Here is a 15,018-nt window from a genome sequence, read left to right as displayed (position 1 = left end):
CCTCCCACCCACCCACTCACAGCGATCAGCCTCCAACCCTAGGACAAGGTGCCTCCAGGCCTCCGTTGGACTTGCTGACACTCAGACATCGGTTGGAGGCTAACATTAAGTTACCTGCATTTACACCAGGATCTAGATTAACTGGGAGGCGTGGATTTTAACTTGGACAAGTGGGAAGTGGGAAGTGGGAAGTGGGAAATTAAACCAGGATAGGACCCTTGCACAGTAGATGACAGGGCTTTGGGGCGTGTTGTTGGACAGGGAGACCTAGAGGTACAAATACATAGTTCCCTCCAATAGCGACAAAGGTAGACCGTGTGAAGGCGGCATTCGACATGCTTGCCTTCATCAGTCAGGGCATTAGTTCAGACATCTGGATAGTGGCAAGATCACACTTTGAATACTGTGTGCAGGTCTCGACATCTGGGTATAGGAAGGATTTTATTCAGCTGAAAAAGCTGTAGAAAACATTTACGAGGATGCTACTGCCACTGGAGGGCTTGCATTACAAGGAGAGACTGGATAGGCTTGGGCATTTTTTTGTCCCCCCCAGACTGTAGAAGACCAGGGCAATATTATAGAGGTATATTAAATTGTGAAGGGTGCAGGCAAGTTGAATGGTCAGTCTTTTTACCCAGGGTAAGGGGTTGAAAAACTAGAGAACATAGATTTAAACTAAGGGGGCAAGATTTAAAGGCGACCACAGGGGCAGCTTTTTCCAGGGGGTGGAGCAAACTTCTAAAGGAAGTGGTAGAGGCTGGTACAATCCCAATATTTAAATGACATTTGGACATGGACAGAAAAGGCTTTGATGGAAACGGGCTAAGCGCAAGTAAATATGGGCCAAGGACAAGCTCAGCCAGGCAGAATGATTGACATAGAGGAATCTGAATCAAGCTTAGTATCATTGAATTATGTCATGAAATTTGTTTTGCGGCAGCAGTATAGTGTAATACATAAAGAAAAAACTAAGACTTCCTTGCTCCTATACTTAAGTTCGCTTGCAAGGAAGACCAACATACCACTTGCCTTCTTAATATCTGTTTTAACCGAAGTTGCGTTCAGCTGCTGGTGAACTTGGACACCCTGATTTCCTTTCATCTTTTCTCTTCCCAAACTATCACCATTCAGATAATGCTCCACACTCCAGTTTAGCGCAAATAGCACAAGAGAAAAATCATTGCAAACACGTTGGAGATAACACTGCTGAAAATCCTCAGTATGACTGCGTGGAGAATTACGTCTTGTTGCGTTTTTGTTAGTTTTTTATGTGGGGAGAGGGGGATTTGGAGGCCGATGTTCTTGCTGCACTTCATTCGGGGGGGGGTTGATGAATCTGTTGCCAATCTTTTTTTTGTGCTGGAGAAGGTGGGTTTGCTGTTTCTCCCTGAACTAATTTCCATGGTTTTGCTTTGTTTCTTGGCTATCTGGAGAAGAAGAATCTCAGAGTTGTATACTGCATACATACTTGGATAACAAATAAACTTTTTAGGGGTGGCCCGAAAGGCTCGTTCCTGGGAGGAAGGACTCCACGCTAGTACATCAGGGCACCACGGTAGAGTAGCAGTTATCGTGATGCTACAAGAGCTCGGGGTATTGGAATTCGGTGTTCAATTCCAGCACTGCTTGAAAGGAGTTGTATGTTCTCACCATGACCGTGTGGTTTTCCCTCTGGGTGCTCCAGTTTCCTCCCACAGTCCAAAGTCCAAAGACAAGGTTAACTGGTCACTGTGAATTGTCCTGTGATTAGGCTAGCTTTAAATAGGTGGGCTGTGGGTGATGCAGCTCACTGGGGCAAAAGGGCCTGACTTGTGCTATTTCTAAATTAAAAAAAAAATGTTCTATCGTTAGCAAAATGATAAAACACAGGTAAAGTGGTGCTGGTTTATCCTACCTGTCCCACACAAGCTATGCATTGCCACATTCACACACTGACCTTGAAACATGCAATCCCCTAATAGTATACCAGAATACTGACACTAGCTGTTTAAAAGTATATCAAGTCAGAATTGCAGTTAGAGATTATGTCAGGTACACTATGACATGGTTTGGAGCTATAGACAATAGTGCTCCACAAATTTAAATCTTTAAGTCCAATTAGTTGCAGACTTAGTGGTTCTTCTCTCACTCTACTGTTGATATCAAAAAAGTAAAGGTTGTTTCAGTCACAGGAAATCTGAGCAATTTTATCTTAGAGCAACTTTTTTTTATTTTTGCGCAACGGCTTCTGGTCTTGCAGCTGCTATGTGACCTAGCCTCAAGTTGCTATTTCTGCATTTCCTGCAAGATACAGATCAACGATTCTGGCAACTCACTGGAAACAAATTAAAATGTGTGTCCAAATGCAATATTCCTGCTCTGTATTGAGACTGGGAAAAAAACTCATTCATATCCAATCAAAAAATTACTTCAATAAACTGACACTACATCTAATGCTAACAATATCTCAGGGTGAAGTGCTTGATGGACTCAATATGTTAAAGTTACGAAACACGTTGGTGAAGCCTAATTTGGAGTATTATGCACAGTTCTGTTTCCTACAGGAAAGAAATCAGTAAGATGGAAAGAGCACAGAGAAAATTTAGAAGGACACGAGGGTCTGAATTATAGGGAAAGGTTGAATAGGTCAAAACTTTATTCCCTAGAGCATAGGAGAATGAAGACAGGTTTGATAGAGGCATACAAAATTATGAGGGGTATAGATGGGGTAAACGTAAGCAGGTTGGATGAGACTAGAACTGGAGGTCATGGGTTAAGGATGAAAGATGAAAGTTTTAAGGAGAACATGAAGTGGGAATATCTTCACTCAGAGAGTGGTGAGAGTATGGTATGATCTGCCAGAACTGGTGGATGGGTTTCAATATCAAGGCTTAAGAGCAATTTGGAAAGGTACATGGATAGAAGGGGCACGGAGGTTATGGTCGGGTGCAGATCGATGGGACGAGGCAGAATAATAGCTCGGCATGGGCTAGATGATCCAAAGGGCCTATTTCTGTGCTGCAGTGTTCTTCCACTCTCTTCGTAGAAATTCCCACTGTCATCATAACCTGGGGGGGATTGGCGGGTAAGCTCGTAATTGTACAGGTAAATCATGAATAATAACACATTTTTAACTGTGATATTGGAATTTATCCAAGTGCAAAGGGATTTTTCTGAGGGATCATTGGGAAGTCCCATTGCTTCTTGAGATTACACAAAAGAACTTGAATTTATTAAGTGGCGTTCATGCAGAGCACCTTGCTTCTTTTTTTTGCTATAATTGCAGGAAGACCAGTTTCCAATTTGCACACCGCAACGTTTCAAAGTGAGAAACAAAGAAAACATTTGTCTTCTTAAGCTTCAGTGAAATGGTAAGCATTGACCAGTATACCACAGAAAATTCCCTCATTCCAGTACGATAGGATCGCTCACGTCAACTCAGGATAGCAGACAAGACTTCATTTTAATATCTGCTCAAAACAAAGGCACAGTGCAGTAATCTTAGGATAATACACTCAAGTTCCAGTTATGGTATTTGAAATAATAGAGAGCATGGCCCCGTTGACCTTAGCCTGATCAATACATGCTCAACACCAAAGAGGTCCCAGCTTCAATCAGATAGTCAGTGCTAAGTTACCTCATCGCATAAGACACAAGAACAGAACTGAACCATTCGGCCCATCAAGTCCGTTCTGCCAACCCTCTCAACCCCATTCTCCTGCTTTCTCCCTGTAACATGTGACACCCTGACTAATCAAGAACCTATCAACCTTTGTTTTAAATATACCCAATGAATTGGCCCTCACAGTCATCTGTGGCAATGAATTCCACAGATTCACAACTCCACTCCCAGCTAAAGAAATTCCTCCTCATCTGTGTTCTAAAGATACGTCCTTCTGTTCTGAGGCTCCGTTTTCCAGTTCTGGGCTCTCCTACTACAGGAAATATCCTTGCCATCCACTCTATCCAGGCCTTTCAATATTCAGTAGGATTTAATGAAATTCCCTACTCCCACTTCATTCTTCTAAACTTCAGAGCTATCAAATGCTTTTCATGCATTAATCCTTTTGTTCCCAGGATCATCACCTGGGATACAACCTTAAAATGTCACCATCCTAGCTAAAGGAGATACTGTAACGAAAACCAGACTTGTACTGCTTCTTGTTATTCAGTGATCTTTGCTGGAGGTGCTTGTGGATGGACGTCAGGAGTGAACAGAACTGGATTTTGATGTGTTTCTCAGTAGCCTGGTTGCACTTACCATATAAACTCCTGCATGAATAACAACAGTACAGCAAGGTTCTGGAGTGCTGCCAGTGCATGTGAAGCCAAATCCCAGCAACACCGAACTAAAGTATGGAAGCTCTGACAAAGCAAGGGTTACGACAAGGTCCAGACAAGCATAGTGTGCAGTCAGCCCAGGGAAGGTTTTGAAGAGCATAGTTTCCCTTTGCACTGCAGGGAACTGCAGCCATTTGGCTTTTGGAGACAGGGTAAGAAATGTGAGGGCAGGATTTAAGTTGCACACACCAACTAAAGGACAATACTTTACTAAGTAGTCTGAAAATCTGCCTGAGTAGGGCCACAACAATCTCTTACTCAATGTAAGGCCAAGGAGCTGATTATTGACTTCAGGAGGAGGGAACTGGAAGTCCATGAGCCAGTCCTGATCAGGGGATCAGAGGTGGAGAGGGTCAGCAACCTTAAATTCTTCGAAGTTATTATTTCAGAGGACTTACCCTGAGCCCAATACAGAAGTACAATCATGAGGAAAGCACTGCAACATCTCTACTTCCTTAGAATTTGCAAAGAATCGGCATGACATCTAAAACTTTGACAAATTTCTATAGATGTATGGAGGAGAGTAACGTTCACTGGCTGCATCACAGCCTGGTATGGAAAGACCAAAGAAAGCCTTTGAACAGAAAAAAAACCCAAAAAGTAAGGGATACAGCACAGTCCATCACGGTAAAGCGTTCCCTACCACCGAGCACATCTACACAGAGTGTTGTCACAGGGAAGCATCATCATCAGCAAACCCACCACCCAGGACATGCTCTTTTCTCACAGTGGCCATCAGAAAGAAGGTACAGGAGCCTCAGGACTCACACCACAAGGTTCAAGAACAGTTTTACCCCTCAACCATTAGGCTCTTGAACCAAAGATGGTAACTTCACTTGCCCCATCAGTGAAATGCTCACACAACATATATATCCACACACACACACACACACACACACACACACACACAGTTGCACAAAAAGTTTGTGAACCCTTTGCAATTACCTGGTTACCTACATCAATTACTCATAATATGTCGTCTGATCTTCATCTAAATCACAGTAATAAGCCAACACAATCTGCCTAAACTAACAACATACAAACAATAGTCTTTTTCATATCTTTATTGAACACATTGTTTAATCCAGGCTTGAAAAAGTACATGAACCCTTGTTTTTAATAACTGGTAGAACCTCCTATAGCAGCAATAACCTCTACCAAACGTTTCCTGTAACTGCTGATCGGATTTGCACAATTGCAAAGAGGCATTTTAGAGCATTTCAAATTCATCAATACTTCTGGGATACCTTGCATAACAGCCCTCTTTAGGTCATACTACAGTATCCCAATTGGATTAAGGTCTGGAGTCTAACCTGGCCATTCCAAAACACAAATTTTCTTCTTTTTAAAACATTCTATTGTTGATTTACTCATGTTTCGGATTATTGTCTTGTTGCATTATCCAACTTCTATTAAACTTCAGGTGATGGACCAAGACCTGACAATCTCCTGTAAACTGTCTTGATACATTTTGAATTCATTGTTCCCTCAGTGATTGCAATCTGTCCAGACCCTGAGGCAGCAAAGCAGCTCCAAACCATGGTGCTCCTTCCACCATTCTTCACAGTTGAGATGAGGGTTTTGGTGTTGGTGTGCAGTGCCCTTTTTCCCTCCAAACATAGCAAAGTACATTTCTGCCAAAAAATTCAACTTTTGTTTCATCTGTCCACAGAACATTGTCCCAGAAGCATTGTGGAACATCCAGATGGTCTTTTGCAAACTCAAGAGGCGCAGTAATGTTGTTTTTGGAGCAGTGGTTTCCTCAGTGGTGTCCTTCCATAAACACCACTCTTGTTCAGTGTTTTTCTTATAGTGGTCACATGAACAAAGACTTCAGAATCAGAATCAAGTTTATTATCGCCAGCATGTGACAAGTTCCAGAGATTTCTGCAGGCCCCTTGGGTTCTTTTTCATCTCCTTCAGCATTCATTGATTGGAACACCTGACTCCAAATAGTTTTTGCAGAAGGCATTACACCACAGGTTCAAGCAACACACACCAAAGTTGCTGGTAAACGCAGCAGGCCAAGCAGCATCTGTAGGAAGAGGTGCTTCTGAAACTAGACTATAATTGTTTAAATAGTGTACTCAGTATTGACGAAAAGGAATACAATTGTTTGTGTTATTAGTTTAGGCAGATTCTGTTTATTATTGTGACTTGAAGATCAAACCACATTTTTTGAGTAATTAATGCTGAAAAACATAATTGCAAAGGGTTCACAAACTTTTTCTTGCAACTATACTTTGATAATAAACTTACTTTGAACTTCGAAGTACTGTCACTTGTCAGCTTGTAGTTTCCATTAACTTTTAACATCTGTATTGCCCTGGGTGATTGATCTTGCAAATCTGAACCTACAAGGTTACCAATTGCTCAAAATCTAAAACCACTCGTCAATTTTGTATGAAATTGACATTTCCCTGTACAGACTTCAGAACAGTTTGGTGACGGGGGGCCATGCTGTCCTCGTGCAGAAATGAAATATGTCTGAGGTAAGAGTGCAAGTTTTCAGAGTCCAGTTAATCGGCAACGACACAAGGGGTTTTGAGGGGCATGGAGGGAGTTAGAAATAATCATTCTTTCTACCTTTCTGCCAGCTCCACGTGGGCCTGCTTCCCTGCATACTCATCAGCCGTCCGTGTGAGCTCCTTTGTGATTACCAGCTGAGAGGTATCGATCCGATTACACAGCAAGTCGGAGATAACGTCCTTTGCATGTTCCACAGCTCCTCTTGGATCCCTGTTAGACAATACAAACATTGTCACTGAGGTTTAGGTAGGTAGGCTGCTTCTGACCAATTTTTGGCACATTTGTCACTATGTCACCTTCACCTGACAGTCTCTGCAAGACAGAAAAATTTCTGTTCATCGGCAGGTATGGCAAGGTTAGGAGAAAGAAGCAGCACAAACCCAGAGGCCAGAAGCTGCCTCTCAGGTAGAACGCAGAATTCCCAATCTCCTAGAGCAGCAGGTCTCCTCAGAACTTTGCATCTAATTGGAAATGCAAGAGATTCAGCTGGAAATCCAGAGCAAAAACTCAATGCAGGAACTCAACAGGTCAGGCAGCGTCTGTGGAAAGGAATAAAGTGTCAATGTTTCGGATGAGACGCTTCATCAGGACAGGAAAAGAAAGGGGCAGAAGCCAGAGTAAGAAGGTAAAGGGTGAGAAAGTATCTTTCTGATAAGAATATTAAGACGCTAATTTCCAGCATCTGCAAAACCATTTCACTCTGAGCCAACACAACTTAATAAATATGATTCAAAATTCATATCAAAATGCAACAAATGAGACTGTGCCAGTAGCAGTGAGACCCTGAAGAAGGGTCTCAGCCCAAAACGCCAACTATTTATTCCCCTCCATAGATGTTGTGTGTGTAGTTCTTAAGAACACCATTCTTAGGTTGGACCAATAAGCCTCCCCCAACACATGATCAAAATGTATACCGTGGTTGTGGTGAGAGGTAAACCAAACCCATTGCTCAAGGACACCATCCACAGAGTGCAAGGCCATCGTGAGCATGGAAACAATAGAGAAATGACTACTTTGTGGATGAGCACAAATCATACAGGGCAGGACAATAGAATCAAAAGGACCAGGTCAGGCTTCAATTAGTTCATGAATTATAAGATTAAAAACTAATAGGATTGGTTCCAAACTCTAAAGAGACTTAACAGAGGTAGTGTGCCTTAATTATCTCTCTTGGCACTGACTTGAATTTCAAGCAACTTTCTCAATAATCTAGAGCACATTAAATGTTACCCTCTCTGCAGCACACTGGCTTTCACAGATTTAGTAAGAACATAGCACAGTACAGGCCCTTCAGCCCACTATGTTACACCAATCTTTTAACCTACTCTAAGATCAATGTAACCTTTCTCCCAACATAGCTCTCCAATTCTTTATCATCTGTGCACCTAACTAAGAGTTTTTAAAATTCCCTGCACGTATGCAGCTCTACCACCACCACTGGCAATGCATTCTATTCACCCACCACTCTCTGTGTGAAGAACTTACCTCTGACATCCACCTTGTACTTTCCTTCAATCACCTCTTGTACACCTCTATTAAATCACTTCTCAACCTCCTTCACTCCACAGAGAAAACCTCAAACTCACTCAACCTATCCTCATAAGACACGTTCTCTAATCCAGGCAACATGCTGGTAAATTTCCTCTGCACCATCTCTAAATGATCCTTCCTATAATGATGCAACCAGAACTGAACACAATACTCCCAAGTGTGGTCTAACCGGAGTTTTTACAGAGTTGCAAAGTTACCTCGCAGCTCCTGAACTCAAATCCCTGACTAATGAAGGCCAACACAATATACATCTGAAAAAGGATCAAATGCTTTCCCTGTGTATGTAACGAATAAACTCTTCCTGGGCTTCCAGTTGGGTACAGGCATCAATTATGACCAATGTTTCGATGACAAACTCAAGCATCATCCCTGAAGAAGATAGCAGAGTTTGTCATCGAAGCTTCGACAACATACATCTTCCTAACAACACTAACAACTTGTGTGGCAATTTTGAGGAATCTATGCACGTGGACACCAAGCCTTTTCTAGATGAGTAAATCCTTCCAAACAGAGACATATAAGGAATAAGGAATATATCAATTTCAGTAACGCATTCAGAAAGTAATGAGGCATGGGATACAAGGAGACTGCTTTCTGGATCCAGAATTGGCTTGCCCGCAAGAAGACAAAGAGTGGTCGTAGAAGGTTTGTATTCTGCACAGAGGACGCTGATCAGTGGTGTACTGCTGGGGATTTGTTTTGGGACCCCTCATCTTTGTGATTTTTATAAATGACCTGGATGAGGAAGTAGAAGGGTGGTAGTAAGTTTGCTGATAACACAAAAGTTAGGGGTGTTGTGGATGGTCTGGAGGGTTGTCGATAGGATGCAGAATTGGGCTGAGAAGTGGCAGATGGAGTTCAACCTAGATAAGTGTGAAGCGTTCATTTTTGTAGGTCAAATTTGAAGACAGAATACAATATTAATGGTAAGACTCTTGGCAATGAGGAGGATCAGCGAGATCTTGGGGTCCATATCCATAGGACACTCAAAGCTGCTGTGTAGGCTGACAGTGTTGTTAAGAAGGCGTATGATGTGTTGGCCTTCATCAACCATGGGAATGAGTTCAAGAGCCGTGAGGTAATGTTCCCTTAGTTAGACTGCACTTGGAGTACTGTGTTCAGCTCTGGTCACCTCATTAAAGGAAGGATGTAGATACTATAGCGAGAGTGCAGAAGAGATTTACAAGGATGTTTCCTGGATTGGAGAGCATGCCTTATGAGAATAGGTTGAGTGAACTTAGCCTTTTCTCCTTGGAGCGGCGGAGGATGAGAGGTGACTTGATAGAGGTGTATAAGATGATGAGAGGCATTGATCATGTGGATAGCCAGAGGCTTTTTCCCAGGGCCGAAATGGCTAACACAAGGGGGCATAGTTTTAAGGTGCTTGGAAGCAGGTACAAGGAGGATGTCAGAGGTAAGTTCTTCACACAGACAGTGATGGGTGCATGGGATGCACTGCTAGCGAAGGTGGTAGAGACGGATACAATAGGGTCTTTTAAGAGACTCTTAGATAGGTACATGGAGCTTAGAAAAATAAAGGGTTATGCAGTAAGGAAATTCTAGGCAGTGTCTAGAATAGGTTGCATGGTCGGCACAGCACTGTAGGCCAAAAGGCCTGTAATGTGCTGAAGATTTCTATGTTTCTAATAAAAGTAGTTTCTAATAACATTTACCTTTCAATCAGAATCTTCTGAAGACAGGTGTTGATCAGGTTAGCTACCAATGGACAATTATCTCTTCTGACTGTCTCGATACCCTTGCAATCCATCTTATCGTGGGTGTTTGGGTTGGAGGAGAAGTACAGACCAGCATAACGTTTCTTGTTGATTAGCAGATAAGGGAAATATACCTGAAAGAAAGATTTTTAAGAGTTAGCTATGACTGTCTTTCCAATAAAAGGGCAAGTCAAAATAATTTCCTCTAATGAAGTGGGCAAACATATTTTTCTGCAACAAGATCCATTCATTGACTCTAATTCCATCTTCTTCCTCAGGCTGAACTAGGGACTTGGATCTGGGGTTCGGGGTCACAAATAGCTTTGGAGCAATCCTCCCTCCAACGTGTGGGCATGCATATATCTTTTGCAACTGGCGCACAAAGGGACTTAAACTGCACACAAAAGGTTGCTACTTCGCTGGGATGTTAAATATATTTCACGATCATACACAATCATAATCCCTTTTCCGGTTTCTGATATGGATGGTGTTAACAACTTGGAGTTTGTGATAATTTGTCTGCAGATTTTAGAATTAGCTTATTTATATTGTTTTTATTGAAGAAATTATTCAGTGCGCACGTTGTCATCACTGGCAAAAAGAATTGCACAGCACAAGATTCAGGCACACAGTGGTCATTACAAATTAGGAAGATAACATCCTCCTCCAGTCTAGTTCTGCCTGAGCACAGTGAACCTGATGACTTTAAGTCAGGTCCAAATCAGGCCTTTCCATTATTGGTCATGTATACAATTTTTTTTTTTATAAAACACAGAGAGCGGTGAGTGCATGGAATATCCTGCCAGGGTGGTCAGAGAGACAGATACATACATTAGGGATATGCAAGAAATCTTAGATTAGCACATAAATGACAGAAAAATAGAAGGCGCCTTTGTAGGAGGGAAGGATCCATACCAGGGTTTCTCAACTGGGGTTCCACGGAACCCTAGGGTTTTACAAGAGATCATTTTTTGAACTTCATGCAACACATGACGCTAGCACTCGCAGTGATCGAGCAGCCCCGTTAGCAAACTCATTAGAGGTCTCTCAGCTGGTATAACCATGTCTATTTGGTTGAGTCCATTCTCAGTTTTTTTTTATGCGAGATAGGGGAGTCCGCTGATAATTGGTGAGCGCTGTATTGCATGGAGGGGAGGACGGTAGGGTGATAATTGGTGAGTGCTGTATTTCACGGATGGGAGGTCTTAAGGCTGATGAGAACCATGAAGTGCGTTTTCCAAGCATTGAATGGACTCGTCCAACTTGCGTTGTGCTGTCAGCCTCTCCCTCCCAAATTACACCCCCCCCCAACTTTCCCCATAAGCGCCAACAAATGACCTATGGAAGCGAGCAAACTCTACCAGTGTAGTAGAAAACTGGAGGGAAATTTTCATTCTAAAAGAAGATTTTTTTGCGCGCTGCAACTCAGCTGCTGGCCTGCCACTTTGCTGTTGTTGTAAACATTGCAAAAGGTGGATTGTGTAGGTTAGAAGTGAATTGTATTGTGAAGTTTTTGTATTTTTTACCATTTTCTCGTTTAGTTATTCAATTTATTTAGTTAGTTATTTACTTAGTTAATGCCATTTTTATTATGCAACAAAGGACACAATGGACTGGTGATCCAAGTTGTCCTATTCCATTTTGTCTGTGGCAAAACTACATACAAATGCAGCAATGGCTCCAGCAAAATTGAAAAGACACTTAACTATAAATTACAGCCATATGGTATGTAAAAGTGCTGATTATTTTAATCTATTGGAATCTCAAAACAAACAGAGTAAAGCTTTTGTTAATTAAAGTCACAGTCAGTAAAAAGCCTCAGGAAGCAAGTTATTTAGAATCAGAAATTATTTCCCCAAAAAATAAAAGTCACACTGTTGGCGAGAACCTAATAATGCCAGCACGTAAAATTATAGTGGGCAAAATGCTAGGACAAGATGCAATACAAGAAATTAAAAAGGTTTCACTCTCAAATAGTACAGTAAGTTGGCGTATTGATGTCATGTCATATGATGCTGAAGGAGTTTTGTGGGATAAGCTGAAAAAGAACAGCTTCTCTATCCAGGTTGATGAGTCAACAGATTACTCCAATAAGTGTCATGTTGTAGCATTTGTAAGATTTGTAAATGATGGTGAAATTCATGAAAACTTTTTCTGTTGCAAACAGCTGCCCAAAACAAGCAAAGGCTAAGATATATTTAATGTTTGGTCTTCATATTTGGAAACAAAAGGCCTGTCTGGAGGAACAGTGTTGGCATCTATACTGATGGTGCCCCATCAATGGTTGGCTCTATGAGAGGTTTAGTTTCTGTCCGAAAAAAAAATCCTGCTGTTGTCACAACACACTGCTTGAACATTGCAAATAAAGTTTTATGATGTAAATTGCATTAATTAAAATCAATTTACAACTTTTATTTAAATTAAATCTACCGAGCCTACCTTTAGAAAAATAAAAACCTATTTCGGCTTAAGCCAGTTACTTAACAGAAATTTATTATGTTTGCCTTATAAGTTTTTAAAATTTATGGGAGGGAATGAAAGAGATTAAATTCAAGAAAGGCAAGCTAAGTTTAACTGCCTGAATTTTTCAAGAAAGGTTGGCTAAAGATTCATTCTCTACTCACAAACCTGAGAACTTAAAATTATTTCATGGGTTATTTCAAGCCAAAAGGTTGAGAAAGGCTGGTCTATACTGTTCTGTGATCTTTGTATAATAACATTTATGAAATGTGTTTTATTCTATCTTCTGCAACAGGCACCCTACGTCCTGTTTGTACTTCACTCATCTTTACTAACAACATGGTCCCTGTACGCACCCTGCCAGGCCACTCAGTCCATCATGTCATACCAGACCAAAAGACAAAACTATTCAGGGTACTCTCATATCTCAAGTCCTTGGCTTGACGATCACTACTCATCAAAAGGTGAGTAAATGTGATAAGGGGATCTGCTTCCACCACCTTTTAGGATGGAGTTCCAGACCTCTGAGTGAAAAACATTCTCAACTCCAGCTCTTCTGCTAAAAATTAGTGTATTCTAGTCTTTGACCTCAACTTAAGAAAATAGGCACATCCTGTTCACCATTTCTACCCTCTGTCTATCTTAATTTTTTTTGAACCTCAATTCACTCAAGAGAAAACAACCAAGTTAATCTTCTCTCAAATCTCCAACTTGGCATTCTCCTTTTACATTTCACCTGGACAATCTCGAGCACCAGTATATCCTTACCCTCTTGAGGCGAGTTGGAAAAGTACATAGTCCTCTAGCTGTGGTATCCAGTTAAGATTAATTTAGTTTTATTTGTTACCTGTACATCAATACATCAAAACATACAGTAAAGTGCGTCACTTGTGCCAAATCAGCGAGGATATGCTGGGCGCAGCCTACAAGTGTCTCCATGCTTCTGGCGCCAACATAGCATGCCCAAGAGTGACAACCCTCACCCATACATTCTTAAGACTGTTGGAGGAAACTGGAGAACCCGGACAGATCCAAAGTCAAGTCAAGTTTATTGTCATTTAACTCTATACATGAGCACCAGCTAACGAGACAACATTTCTCTGAACCAGGGTGTAAACCACTGTAGTATACACAACACATAATTCACACAATAACTTATGAAAGCAAAGATGAAACCAACAGATGGATTACACATAAACAAATTAAAGTGCATAAATTAAATACAGTAAGGTACAGAACAGATTAACCAGTGGCACTTTGAATGCCTGAGGGAAGAAATTTTCCCATCCTGACCGTTCGTGCTTTTTGGCATCAGATACTCCTGTCTGAGGGTAGAAAGTCAAAGGGAATGCTGGATGGATCAGTGGGATCTTTAATAATACCAACGGCCCTGTGTTCACAGTGCTCTTGATAAATGTCCCCGGTGGAAGACTCCATGATGCTCTCAGCCATTCTCACAGTCCTCTGTAGGGAGTTCTGGTCTGATGCTTGACTGCTCCCATACCAGATGGAGAGGCAACTTGTCAGGATGATCTCAATGGTGCTCCTGTAAAATGCAGTTAAGATGGGGGTTTGGAGCTTTGCTTTCCTCAATCTGTTTAGGAAGTGGAGACGCTGCTGTCTTCTTGTTCAGGGAAGTGATATAAAGGGACCAGGTGAGGTCATCCGTGATGTGAACTCCCAGGAACTTGGTGTACTTAACTCTCTCTATGGAGGAGCCGTGTATTTGCAGAGGGGGGTGGTTCATCTGCACCTTCCTGAAGTCCACAATGATTTCCTTGGTCTTCTCCACATTCAAATTTAGGGCTGTTCTTCTCACTCCAAAGCACCAGCCGCTTCACTTCCTCTCTGACTTTCCTGCTCTTTGATTTAGTGCCTTTACAAATATAGTCAAGTATGGAGGACACCTTATTATCGTCTACCTGCTCGGGTCCCTTCAGGGATCTGTGGGTATGCCGTTAAAGAATGTGCTTTGAAAAATTACATCAAGTCATTTGCGATTAACAATTGTGCTGTAACAACTCAGCCCTGAACACTGATTTTACTTATACTCCTTATTCACTCTGCCCTCTCCTTCACCGCATTTTCAAATGTATTAACACTCAGACTTGAATCTAAGGAAGCAGTGATCCATGGAAACCTGTCTGTGCTCTGACAGAAGAGACTCTGAAGATGCTGGAAACCCAGAGTAACACGCACAAAATACTGCAGGATCTCAGCAGGTCAAACAAAATCTATGGAAAGGAATAATCAGTCAACGTTTTGGGCCAAGACCCGTCATCAGTCCCGAAACTTCGACTGTTTATCCTCTCCACAGATGGTGTTGTCTGACTTGTTGAGTTCCCCCAATATTCTGCGTGTGTTACAAGCTATGACATTGGCATTTAGGCCAACAAAGGCAAAAAGAGGGAAGTTTTGCATACACAGTACATCTGTCAACACC

The 15,018-nt window shown here is 41.7% G+C and overlaps 1 protein-coding gene across 1 annotated transcript in view; it reads right to left on the bottom strand.

Annotated features, from left to right (window-relative positions):
* pold1 (polymerase (DNA directed), delta 1, catalytic subunit) overlaps nucleotides 1–15,018 on the bottom strand; it is a 236,006-nt gene that overhangs the window by 62,222 nt on the left and 158,766 nt on the right. The window contains exons 20-21 of the mRNA XM_072271908.1: nucleotides 10,074–10,249; nucleotides 6,907–7,059 (exon numbers count right to left, since the gene is read on the bottom strand). Of these exons, the coding sequence (XP_072128009.1) occupies nucleotides 6,907–7,059; nucleotides 10,074–10,249 (329 nt within the window). The remainder of the gene's footprint in view (nucleotides 1–6,906; nucleotides 7,060–10,073; nucleotides 10,250–15,018) is intronic.

Source organism: Mobula birostris, chromosome 11 (genome assembly GCF_030028105.1).
Source record: "Mobula birostris isolate sMobBir1 chromosome 11, sMobBir1.hap1, whole genome shotgun sequence".
NCBI classification, from domain to species: domain Eukaryota; kingdom Metazoa; phylum Chordata; class Chondrichthyes; order Myliobatiformes; family Myliobatidae; genus Mobula; species Mobula birostris.
Note: the sequence above shows the minus strand (reverse complement) of the source record. Positions and strands in the feature narration are given on the sequence as shown.